General features: G+C 35.1%; 1 protein-coding gene across 1 annotated transcript in view; it reads right to left on the bottom strand.

Annotated features, from left to right (window-relative positions):
* The window catches only part of LOC106104060 (protein scribble homolog), a 73582-nt gene that overhangs the window by 22683 nt on the left and 37045 nt on the right, over positions 1–13854 (bottom strand). Inside the window, exons 13-14 of the mRNA XM_013283997.1 lie at positions 13650–13722; positions 393–625 (exon numbers count right to left, since the gene is read on the bottom strand). Of these exons, the coding sequence (XP_013139451.1) occupies positions 393–625; positions 13650–13722 (306 nt within the window). The remainder of the gene's footprint in view (positions 1–392; positions 626–13649; positions 13723–13854) is intronic.

A 13854-nucleotide genomic window follows, 5' to 3' on the forward strand; every position in this document is an offset into this window, starting at 1 on the left:
GAAAATATATGACACATTCATAAAACAGACTGAAGAGCTTATCTGTGTCTAAAAAAAGTTTACTGCAAGCATTTCATTGCATCGATTGTAAACTGATTACCTTTCTTATCTAGACAGATAATAAGTAGCGCAACTAACAAATGGATTGTTCAACATTCATCATCCTCCTTCTCCTTATCCTACTCCCGTAGGGTCGGCGCGGCAGGTTTTAGTCCTCCACATAACTCTATCATACGTCATCTCAGTCATCACTCCCTTTTTGATTTAGCACCTTTCACGCAATCTATCCATCTCTTTTTAGGTCTATCTATTCCGGTGTACCCTTCCACACTCATAACTAACATTCTACTTGTATCTATTGTTCAACATTGTAGTATCAAAATAAACTATACCCTGAGTCCGGCCATGTAAGCAGGTCCGTTGGGCGTGACCCGCGATATGAAGATGCCGTCGTCATCGCCGATGTACGGCGTGGAGCCGCGTCCGCCCGCGATGCTCAAGCCGAGCCCGCCGGCGGCGCGTGCGATGCGCACCTCTGTGCAGCGCTGCACGTCCGGCACGCTAGCCCCGCTGGCCCCGCTCGCCGTGCGCGTCACGCTCTCCGCACGCTCCGATACCGATTCACCTAAATTAAAATTTAACATTAGAAACTACCACAGCAGCAGAACATCTTATTTAAAGAATTAACTTGTCACGAAAAAATGCATAAATACTGCTAGAATATGAGATTTAAAGTGCATATCACCGTGTCCTCTAGAACTAACAATACTATAAAAATAACCGCAATTACTTAATTAGTCCTTATGAGTACACTGATAACGTATGGTCGAGGCGGCACAGTAACGTTTATTTTAGTTTACGTTCTGGTAAATAGCACACGAATAAATAAATTTATAATATAATTATGTAACAGTTTAATGTAAAAACATAATAACATTAAAATTAATACAACTATTGGCGCTTTAAAATTACAGCCATTATATAATCGTTAAAGCAATTTAAACGCACCTCTTTAAACGATATGAATTTAAAAGGCACTTAAAAGCCAGACTACGTAATGACAATGAGAGTTGATTGTAAACTCTCGACATCCGCTAGTTGTAACAACGCTTTATTAAGTTGTCTGCTTGTTTACTCGAGTACCGATGGATACGCTAAAGTAACTCTGGTTTTATTCAAAACCAAAGTCAAGATTTTGACAACAATGGAGTAATCAGTCTAGTAACTTAGCTTAAATATAGTGTAATTAAATAGAAAACAATTACTGCTTGTGTCAAATCTTTGAACTTTAATCAAGTGACATATGAAACGCAATAAACGCAAAGCCAATAATAGCCTATTGCTCTATTAGTATATCTAGAATAGGTTAATCGAATAACAACTGGATAGCAATGGTAATGTTCCATGAATATACAATGCAGAAATGATGGCCGCTTTCGAAACGCTAAAGGCGAGGGGCGAGAGCTTTCGTGAAAGTGCCTTGAACCGTTTTCTATAAATCGGAAATGGTTCGTGTTATTGTTAAAGGTCTAGCACATAAAACCACGTAACGAGACATAAATGGCGCGCGATATCCGATCTGATAAGACTCAGTTCTATTGGATTTCTCTCAACAATCTGCCCTCTGTTGAACCACCATTGAATTGTGTAACAAACAAGCGAAATATAACAGCATTCGCACGGTAATCGCTGTGTCAAGAGGCATGTCCAGAGAGTGAAATCTTGCTCCAGAACCATCCATGTTCGTCGCGTCCTGCGTCGTACAATAGCCAATCATGAGATGTACTTTCACCCTTACACGTACCTTAATGGAATAACAAGGCGACTATTGTATCCAAGAACGAGTCGTGATTTGCGCAGAGGGATTCGTGACCGTAGTTTATCGGTTGGCGGTCTCGTGCTGTAGGAAAACGCTCTGTTCTAGGAACTATGGCAATTTACTTCTAATCGTATAGCAATTGACGGGTGAAAGTGAGCTTGATTGATTCCATTTATTGTAATAGCTTGAAATTGATTGAATTATCGAAAATTAGTACAGTGCAAGAGAGGTTCAGAGGAAAAAAGTCGAGCGAGGAAACTTAATGAAAAAAGCAAAAACATACAGGGAATAGAGAAAAATGCAGATTATAAAATTACATCAACTTGTACAAGGACCTACAAATGCAGCTAAAGCAAATGTAATCTTAAAGTAACAGTAGTTGACATTAAATGTTTTATAGAGATGTGAGATCAATATAAAATGTTAGTAGTTTGACATGACCGGCATACGATTACCTTGTTTACGCCACATGACGCTTACGTAACGTGTGGTACATTATTGTATTGTTATTCTATTACGTTCTATCGCGAGTACATTTGATGGTGTTAAACCTGCACAATGTTATGTTCATTATACACTGAAACATGTACATAAACATAATAGATTTTAGTTACGTTCTAAAACGGTGCTGTAGAGAAATTACCCCTTCAAAAGGTTACATTCAAATTTAATATTATAGTAGTAAAACCAACATTTATCGACTGTTTAATTTTAATAGTCTTTTGTGCGTTAAACAAAAGATAATAAAAAGGGCAGTTCGATTGTCAAACCTCTATCCTACACAAGTCGTAGAAATCTCAATACGTTTTACTGGTTATGACGATTGTAATAAAATACTAACGCTACTTCGGGTAAAGATTTACGTCTTAATACCACGTTTCATATTGTTAGTAACGTTAGAAAGGGAACCATCGTAGCGTGGGTTATTTATTTAATGCTGTGTTATGTTCTTCTGGTCCATCGTTATTAAGAGGTATCCTCCCATGACGGGAATGCGGAATCAAGATGTACGTATACGCATAGAATTAATGTCTGATTTAATGAGAATTTGTTTCTTTCAAAGGTTGCGACGATGTAGACAACTTAGGTTAAAGTAATATCTCCTCGTGGTTTACAGGTCAAGTTTTCTCCCGACTTATGCAAATGTTTATAAACAATAACGTTAAGCACAATGTAGTACCATACGGGATCAAATGAGCAAATCCAAAAGCAAAATAATTTTTGCTTTGATAATAAACTGCATTTTCAAAAATATCCAACTTTTACAAATACAATGTTCAAATTTGTGAAATAACAGTGTAGTATACTCACAAAAAATATTAGTCTGTTAAATAATAGTTACACGCTATACGGTTACGAAGCAGTAGTAGTTAGGGTTGTCGAAGTTTTTGTAAAATTTAATAATGTACTTCTAACTACTAACCGATACCTGTCATTCGTTAACGATACAGGCGAGATGACATCGAAAAATTATACACTGAAGCCTTTTCACAATCTAATTTGAAATTTTATATTAATATCCTTTTAAAACAGATATTTTCGACTGTCAGAAAATATCTTTTATTCCAACTATCTATGCAAACTGCTTCAAACCCGTATTTTATCTATCATTTCATAGTTGTCTCCTTTTTATGCGATAGGCATATTTTGATTGGCTTGCTTTTTTGTATTTATATATTGTCAACCCTAGTGGTATCCCAAATTGCCTCAAGACGCGCCCAGTACGTGAACGATGACCGCATCACAACACAAACTTAGGCAACCGTTTCACCTTCGCACAGTACAACTGAGTTATTATACTTGAAGGTTAAATATGTTTTCGACTTGTTATATTATGACCCATTGTAGCAATAAACCTAACTAAGTCAAGTTAATATTTGATTTGTAGACAGTATATTTAAGAGGATTATGTTAACATCACAAAATCATCGGTTTTTTAACTAAGGTTCATTTCTACCAGGATAGGAACCCTTAGCCGATATATTTTATAGCGAACGGCGACCAATCTACCAACGATAGTGCTAGAAGTTGTTTTAATTAAAGCTTAAATCTGCAAATTGTCAAGGTCAAGATTAACTGGTTTTATGTTTTCGTATGTTTATAAACATATGTTTCCGTCTAAATATACCGGCAATTATGACATAATTGCGCACGAAATGTTTTGCTTTACCATACAATAGTAAATGTAGTTAAAAATCAATGTTTATAAACAGATATCATAAAACAACACCGTGACATTCAAGATGTGTATGCGTCATGTATCAACAATTTACGTTTTTAAGATTATTTTTTCCTTACGTATTTTCTAGACGCAAATCGACAATAAGATCGCGTAATGAAATCGATAATATACTCATTATCAACTAGTTTAGAGCAGGTGCGTAACCGACGCTTGCAGCTTGTTAAAAATCCACAACATTCATACCTATTCGGAAATACCGCAGGTGGTTTAACATGGTCTCATAAACATCCTTATACGGGCATTTTTTGTATTGTCGCGGAATCCTTATTATCAAGACTTATAATTATAAAGAAAACAAAATGTAATGATAAATACTCTTATTATTATATTATCTTCATAAATATAACACAGAAGCATCACCGTTACTATTACAAAAAGTGAAACTACAAAGATATTTCTATTATTTAAATTTAACAACGCGCGAAATTAATATTAAACATCAACCTTGATTGACAACAAAATTGGATTGAACTGAGCGGAAACTACTGTGCGATAGAATCAGGCATAAAACTGTAACCGGCTTCTCTCTGAACACTGGTATAAAAATGTTTACAACTATCTCATTGTATGTAAAGAATAGACAAGTATTTCGACAGTGCAATTTCACGGTACGTGCTCTTACATTTAAAAGCAAAATAAGAAATCGGACAAACAATTCCATTACAACAATTTGACGACGACCCCATGACCTACGGTAAGAGTAACTTACAATTACGTTTCGGATCGTAGTTCAATTCCCAAGAAATATTTAGCGAAAAAAACAATGGTATTTTTATAGTATAATGTTAGTGTCGAATTACGAATCCTTAGTTCTATTTCAGGTAAGACTGTAGCTCAATTTTTACGTCTATAAATATAAGTATGCTTTAGTTATGTGACTGACTGGAGTCGTCCACTAAGATAGCTTGTTGCTTCATTTTGCAACTTGCCGCGGGAGAGATGCATAAATAGAAGGTTGCCCTTTACATTTGCATCCTCATTTCTCAGCTTTATTGTCTTTATTTTAATGTGAAATATTTCGTATAAAGTTTCGGTTAGTTTTACTACTTTATGCTGGGTATTTGAAGTTTCCATTTATTTTAACATACCTTAGTGTAAGGTTAAAGTAATTTTAAAGGACTATAACTCGTAAAACTCGATGTAGTTCAACATTTCAAGAAATTATCGAACCAAAAACACTAACGAATGGTTAAACGTATCTGGGAAACTGGCCATTAAACATGCAATAAATACAATTTAAATAAAATAAGACTCTATATTTTGTTATTTCCCCTGAGATGCATTAATGCATGAAACAAGATTATTACGCCAAATAGAGATAGAACAATAGGATAGTTTTGCATTACCGAGCTAGACGTATTTATGAGACCTTTATTGCGACGGGAAAGTAACTGCGGCGAATTTCTTATCAGAACTTAATACACTCGTAAAGCGGTTAGATGCTGGAAAATCTTGCATTAATGCTGGATTATTTAAAATACTTTTATAATTCAAAAACAACCGTTTCTATTTTGCGGCATTTTAAATGTGCGAGATTTTTAACCTAAGATTTTAAAAACTGCATTTGTTTTCACATAAAAATTGCTTTCTGTTATTTACTTTTAGCCATATCTTACATCACTCACAAATCCTTAGTGTGAACTAAAACAAACAAATGTAACCGTTCAACACAGAATACTCTTACAATCATAAGTAAATTATTGTAAAATATACTATATTAAGTAACCATATACATAACAGTGAGAGTTGACTTACGCTTTTTCCTTCTAAGTACGCCCATTTCCTCAGACGAGTGTTAGTAGATCGAGCGGCGCTATACTGGCCCAGCCGGCCTATCTAGTGCAGTTCGTCAATCAACCTGCCGCCGGTCGGCTCTGCCTAGCGCATTCCGAATCGGTCATTGTCCAATATCAGGATCAAAACAAATGCACTTCATACAAAATGTATTTAAAACTCCGAATATAAAATATTCAAATTTTTTAATTATTGGAGATAATTAAAAAAAAAGGAAAATTAATAAAATAATTCGATAATGTATTTTTCCGGTAGGTATTGCGCGCGCGCGTCTTACGCCGTATACGGAGTCGGAATGCGCGCGCAGCCTCGGCGCGGGATGTAGATGCTTGCGCCCGCGACCTCTCCTCTCCATTAAAAATAGAAAGTCACAACCCGACAAACACTCCTTTTATTTTTACCCTCGCATTACCTGCCCATTCATTATCAGCACCAATAGATCCCATCAAATATAACGCGAGCACTTTCAATTCGTTACACGAATGTCAAATCGCTTGCGACAGACCAATTAATCTTATCTTTCTATTTGATTAATACGGACATTTCCTTCCGTAAACATAACATTTTTACCTTTTATTATAATAAGAATTTATTGGGTTTGTACAATAACCAATATGTTTTTTATAAAATTAAAGTTACTATTATCCTTTTAATACGTCAAGAGATAAAAATAATCCTCAATTATCATCGCATTAAATGTTAAATAAAGCGACGATATAGATTCATCGTGTTTTAATTAAAACTTATCCCAAGCCTAGACATTAAGTTGATAGGCAATAATCCCGCAGCTACGGAGAAAATTAGAAACTGCCTCCCCCTGTCGGGATGTAGCTTTCAGTCTGATTATTAATACGGGATTGCTGGTTTCAGCTTTCGAAAGTACTTTACATAGCGCAGTGATCGCAATTGATTTATGCAAGCGTGCCAATTATATACAACCGCAAGTCACAAGTCAACTTGAATATATTTAGAGTCGCTTACTAATGCTAAAAAGCTAATAAACTTGTTTGGGAAAGGACATTTTCTCGGTTGTTTTTGTTATTCTGACTGGTATAACGGTAACGGTGATGTAGTTTGTGGAGAATTCACAGTGAATGGGACTCTTGTGGGTGGATGGCACAAAAAAAATATTTTTAACTCAATTTGCATAGATTGTATTGTATTTAGAATTTTTAACGGTAATTTTCAACAAAATACGAGATAAATATGTATACAGGATTATTCCAATTACATTCTCCATACTTTATGTTTCTTCATCGTTTTTTCTAGATTTCCTTAAACTTCGGTTTGAGTAAATTTAAGTTTTTTTTGTATTAAATATACCGTAAAACTTTATGTCTGATCGTGATTACGAGATACGGAGTTTGTATTTCAAAAGCGCAGGTTTACTTTCGCGATGTAAGCTTTTAGTGCGGGTGCACACGACAATACTCTTCCTGTCGTGCTCGTTTATGTAAAGCGAATTATATTTAAAGATCTTATACATGAATAAATTATAATAGTCATAATCTTGGCACTACAATCACTCTACGACTTGAGCATAACCTTTAGTTAAGTTATTGTAAATGCACAACATGTCCCGCGGTCAGGGAAACAGTCGTGAAGTATGACCTAACCGATGTACCGAAAATGTACCTGATTTGAAATTTAAACAATATAGCGTTAGTTGAACTGATGTGATCGAGTTCAACACTAACTTAGTAATATAACGGATTCCGTCTGGGAGAAGAATTTAGGTACATTTGCATGTAATGGAATGAACGCACAAAGAAAACAGATTCTCAATAGATGAAGATCTGACTTCAGACTTGAGTTAAAATTGATCTTTTTTAAAACACAATCATGGATTCTCAATCACTTGTCATTTATCAAAATGCAGTGAAGTGCGAAGGACATGATTTACAAAAGTGTGGGAAACTCTGTCTCAGTAATAAGGTGGCATAACCACAAGCCGCAGAACGAAGATATGAGAATAAATGTAACAAATCTAGGCAACGATAACATAATTATTTAATGCCGTTATTATTTAAAACTTCTTCATGTGCTTTCTCCTTCCAGATTATAATTTCTACTATTTGTCATAACTGCTTGAATATTAAACTTACTATTATCAAAGTCGATCGTATTTCAACATTTCATGTTATGGGACTCTGACATTTAGTAAGTGAGGATATCCGCCTTATCCTCAAGCAATTTGCACGAAGTAGAACGCCGTTCGCCCATCCGTTATATTTGTTATAATCCAGCCGGGTTAAACAACCTCAAATGCAGTTTACTTTCTATCAGATAACAGTAAGAACGTTACAGTATGCCGGAATAGCGCTAAACAAGAAGAAATTACGTTACGCAATAAAGCTTTGCAGGAACAATAAAAAAGCTTTCATTATCATTAAACACGTACGTAGAAACGTCTAGAGTAAATTACTGATCACTTAATTATTAACTACAAGAAAGTTATAACAGATTAGAGCAGTCAATTGTTTGTAAAATTTGTAACGTAAGAGCGGTGTCTAGTTCCGAAGGAAATAAAAATAAAAGGTGATAAGTTCGCGGTCAACCTTCGGAAACCGGTATACCATTATGCACAATCCGACACCGAAAGGCGAGGTAAATACCAACCGCTCCAAAACAGAACGGTGATTCACTCTAAATCTAAACTATCTATATGTTAATTAACAAACAATAGATAGAATATGCAATATTTTAATAAACTTTATAATACAAAACAATCTAGAAAGACAGGATATATTTATAAATTGACTTTCACAATTCCAAGAGTTATGAAACGAAATTAAAATTCAGACTTTGCAAGAATGTAAAAAAAAAATAAAACAAGAAACTCACTCGCTTTGAAAGTGAACTCCATTAAGGTACACATTATGCCGCGAACAGCTGACTTTGTGACCGCCATTTTTTTTAATAAAATTAAATAAAAAAGCGTAGGGCTTTGAACGTGTGACGTATGGAGGCGTAATAAGAACTGCGTCCAGGATCGCACACCTGACGGGCCGGGGCAGTGGCGCGCACCAGTGGCAGGCTATTGTTGTCGCCCCCCGAGGGTTAGCTCACATCTCGCCCTATATGTGCACACACGCATTATCACGACTATATTCATATCGACTCTAATAACCATGTTTTAAAGTTTAGCTTGTAAGCGTTATGAAATTAATTTTAAATATTGATTTATCTAATTTAGGTAATTTTCGTTATGATAAAATTAACTCAGACATATCGGCGACACCTTGTTTAAAAACGGATACACAAAATTTATCGGGCAGGGGCTTAATCGATATTAGTGCTTTAACCTTTAAAGTGTAAATTTGTTTTTAATTAGAGAACATTTTAGAATAGTCGTATGTAGCAATGTTTTTAAAAAACTTTTTTGAAAACAAGTTCTAAAACAGCTACAAGTACCAGAGATTATGTTAACAAAAAACATCATTAGCAAATAACTGAAAGTGAAAATCAATGGAATTATGTTTGTATACATCTTGTATCGATTACTGGCTCAGTTTCTATGCAAATCCGCTTTCCAAGTGCAATTTCTCCTTGTTGTGAATTGAACATATCGTTAGTTGATATTGCAGATAGCTGCAGTAATTACGATCGTGAAAGGTTAGGTATTATATCGAGAGAAATATAAACACGATTCATAAAATTCTCTACGTAAGTAGAGACACGTGTAATTATATATCAAGATATAGCCAGCAATAAGAAAGCAAATTGTAATTACTATATTATCTAAACCACATATGATATACATACCATATCCATAAACAATGGGCTGGTGTTCGCTGATGCGCACTCGTCTTGGTGCGGGTAAAGTATAGTTTCCAGAATATTCTTCTGGTATATAGTCTTGTGTGGAGCGTGGCAGGGAATTATAGTACTGTACATTCGGCTGTGGATGTACCATTCGTGGTAAACTACCATACGGTATATTGCCTTGTTCCCGTTGTAGGATCGAACGAGGTACCGTGGTGTATTCCCTAACTGGTCGATTTACATCGGCACGACTTGACGTTCCATAGAAACGATTATTTGGATCGTTATACACCGATTTATATTGTACATTGGGTGGATACTGGAACCTGTCGTCGTATCTTATGGGTTCTGAATAATCTATATATGGGTTGTGCCGGTTGGGTGCTGCATCTCTTGGGTATTGTGATTGGTCGTAATAATGTAATGTTTGTAAGCTCTGTGCTGGGTATCCATGTTGGATTGGTTGAGCTGGCCTTTTCGTTTGGATATCAACAGGCCGATGCTGTGGCGCTGAGAAGCGATCTATTGCGAATATTTCGCTGACTGGCAAACCGGTGGAACCATTATTACTTAAATTACTTCGACTACTTCTTGTACTGCTTCTGGTGCTGTCCCGACTTAGGGATCCATCTCCACGTACACTTAGTTTTAATTCCAATCTCTTGTCTCTCATATTTATGTTGTTGAACTTTGCACATTTATTGACGTTTAAAATTTAATTAACACCAATTTCTTATCTAAAAATAAACATATAAACGTGGCGTTTGGTGACAAAGTAATACATCATATCATAGAAAGTCGCGACATTAACATTGTACTTTTGTATATTAATGACTAATGTCTGATGGCGCATTAGTAAATGACCACAAGCCTGCGAACAAGCGCCAAGTTGTCCGAGTTAATTGAGGTTAAAAATTTGTTCAAAACAACCGAGCGCGCGCCGGCTGATGTCGGTCGTGAGAACAATGATTAACTGACGGGGAAATTGATAGATGCTTAATCGTGAGACCGACGTGATCTTCGCGAACTAAAAGCCATCTGTCTTTACTTTTCAAGTGCTTGACAGGGACCACCTAAGTTCTTTGAATGCTACAATAAAATTGTTTTACAAATTTCGAATGATATTACAATGAAACTAAATAAGTTATTATTCTTCTAGTTCCAATAGTTCCATAATGTACAATAAAATAACTATACTGGATTCTTCGGTATTCGGTTCACTAAATTAAAAAACCAATGAGTTAGAATAGTAGGACACTACGACACTACAATAACACTGATAAATGAACGGAAACCGAGTCGATCGAGTGCTGTTCGATCACTGCTGGGTCAAGTCTTCAAACAATTGTTTTACTATAACTGATAAGATTGTGTCAACAGTTCAATAACATGATTTCATTATTCACTATACTGTGGTAATTATTTAATACTTTCAGACGCTCCAGGTTTTGTGCATTAAATCTAAGTATTATAGAAAACGCAACAGTAAATGACATAGTGTACAAATATTAGGCTTGTATAAACAGTACATATTTGGCCTAATGCGTGTTCACTGTTTGGTGAAAAATTGTGTGTCAAGGACTTATAGTATTCCATATGCGAGGCGATAATATTATGTTTGTACGTATTATCTGATTGTATACTAATGGGGGCAGGTGTTTCTATAGCAGCATAGTTGTTATTATTCTTTTTGTAATCACAGAGTTACTATATTTTGTCATTTTTTTCATTAGTAAAATTTACATTTACAGAGATTTTTATATTTTTGTCTGTTATGTTATAGTTCGATCCCCTGTCTATCCGACAAGGATTTTAATACACATTATACTTTTAAAACTAGTATTTTTATTGATAAACGCACCCATCTCGTAATAAAGTTTTTAAAACAGAAATGATTAAGCTATCATTTAATAGGAAAGCAAAACAAAACAAACAAAAACACTAGTTTGATAATGCGATTAGATTAAAAACACATAACATTTTATTTATATATTACATTGCATATTTGATTTATTGAAGCGGTTGTCAGTATTAATAAATACAACTTCAACGTGAAAATGATTGCGATTTATCAATATGTCGATTTATGAATTACACATGTTATCTGAAGGGAGTGGTGTTTGAAAAATTCCAAAGGCGTTCAATTTCATTACAATCTCTATCCAGTAAAATTTTAACACCACTAGAACCATAGAAACAGACAGTATTTACAAAGCATAATAATAAAGCTGCTAGAAAGGATATAGAACTTATTATTTCCTGACATGGAGAAAGTTAGGCAGTACCAATTTAACCAGCGTAATTCGGACGTGGGTAGAGTCGGGCAAGTTTGCTTCGAGCGCAGAGAAAGTATGGACAGGAAGATGACAGGGTACAAGCGGCTATTGTCGGGTTAATAGAGCAAACAAGGGCTTCCGGGTGTGACCATTGTAACAATACCGAAGACATAGTTGTACGGATCACAAGATATTCATAAGTAACTATTATAACCAACTGGCGTGACCTTCGTATCGACAACCGTCGTGTAAGTGTGAATGCTAACAAGAGAATATTTGTTCTCGGTTTATTATATACTCTATTTACCTAAAAAGAATCAATATTCCTATAAGATGTTATATACGTATAAAAAAATTCAGCAACATGAACTTGCTAATTGAAATAACCACAAAAACGATGTCAAATGTTTTTTAACTTCAGAACAAATGAGTAATACACGCACAACTGAACGCGCCAAACTGCACACTAACATTTCCAGAATTTCATATCTATTGATTTTTTATTCGCACTCGATAACGTAACACCTCGATGTTTGCGACCGTATTTAGTTGAATGCAAAACCGAACTCTGCCTAAGATCCTTCAATGAGCACAGGTAATGTAATTTCTAATGAATAACTCGCGCGATATCACGCTACATTTTCAGTTTCACTGTATAATTACTGTAACGTTGTAACGTGGGTTATTACTAGTGAGTACTGGCATGTCGTATAGTCCACATAGCGGAGTCCGCGCACCAGATAAGCTGATAAGAAGCGATAGAGATTTGATATCGCGGACGCGTTGCGTATGAACTATTGCTTAATGCAGACCGCGATGTCGATTTAAACGAATAACAATAGTTCAATCAAACATAAAGATGTTTTTCGACTCGCCAATATCGTACGTTGAATACTTTCAAATTAATACAGATTTTACCACTCGCATCACATGTAAGAGACGTGGTTTGTAAATTAGAATCAAGGTTAACTGAACATTGTCAATACTTCATACTATCTGAAATTGTAGAAAAATGTAACACAGATCATAGATTTACAGATAAAAAATAACAGTGAAGAATTTTTAGCACAAATGACGACATAAACAATTTTATCTGTAGATACTTACAAAGTGACAAAATATTAGAGTTCGCGATAAGACGACATTCAAAGTTGCATTTGAACTAGAATTTTTAAGACGTAGAATTTATATGAGATTTAAAAATTGAAAGGAAAGATGCGGACAAAATCGAGCAATATATGTACACCAAACCAAGAATATAAAATGAAAAAGAAAGTTAAGTGGTATTGAGAGCGTGAGTATATGGTCAATAACAATACAGTGATAGTCTTCCTTCGTAATAATAATGTTTATAAAAAGTAATGACTACATTAAACGGGAACGTTGGAAAGTTTTAAGTTCTATGAGATCGGTATGTTCTTTGTTGAGTGAACTTTAGCTGACGAGAGGCGCTCACGAACGTGTATAATATCAAGTAGCATCGTGTGCATGTATTGCGACACTGTTGCAATCTCTTCAAATGCATAAAGGAAAAGCGTGACTGTACCCTACTAGATTTATCTTCTCAGGATGTGTTACCATCTTACTGTGTATTACATCTAAACATGCATATATTTCTGGACATTTACGTGTCACAAATAACTATGTTTCATGAGATAAAGACTTTCCTGAAATTATCTTACACGTATCTAGGTTAAAATACTCATGATGATTAATCTAAATTATATTTACACATTATTATTAACAAACTCACTTTCAGGCACGTCATCAACAGTCTCCTCCTCATCAGTCTTGTGTTCTTCTTGTTGTTCGCGTTTCTTGATCGCCTGCAAAAAAATATCAACTTAAAACATTGCACTTGAAAATCACTATAACAATTAAAGCAGGCGTTTATCTAACTAAACACAACACATTTTGCAACGGCGTTCAAAAGTAAAGCCAAGCAAGCAACAAACTTA

This window comes from Papilio polytes, unplaced genomic scaffold, assembly GCF_000836215.1.
Source record: "Papilio polytes unplaced genomic scaffold, Ppol_1.0 DF823691.1, whole genome shotgun sequence".
Classification (NCBI taxonomy): Eukaryota; Metazoa; Arthropoda; class Insecta; order Lepidoptera; family Papilionidae; genus Papilio; species Papilio polytes.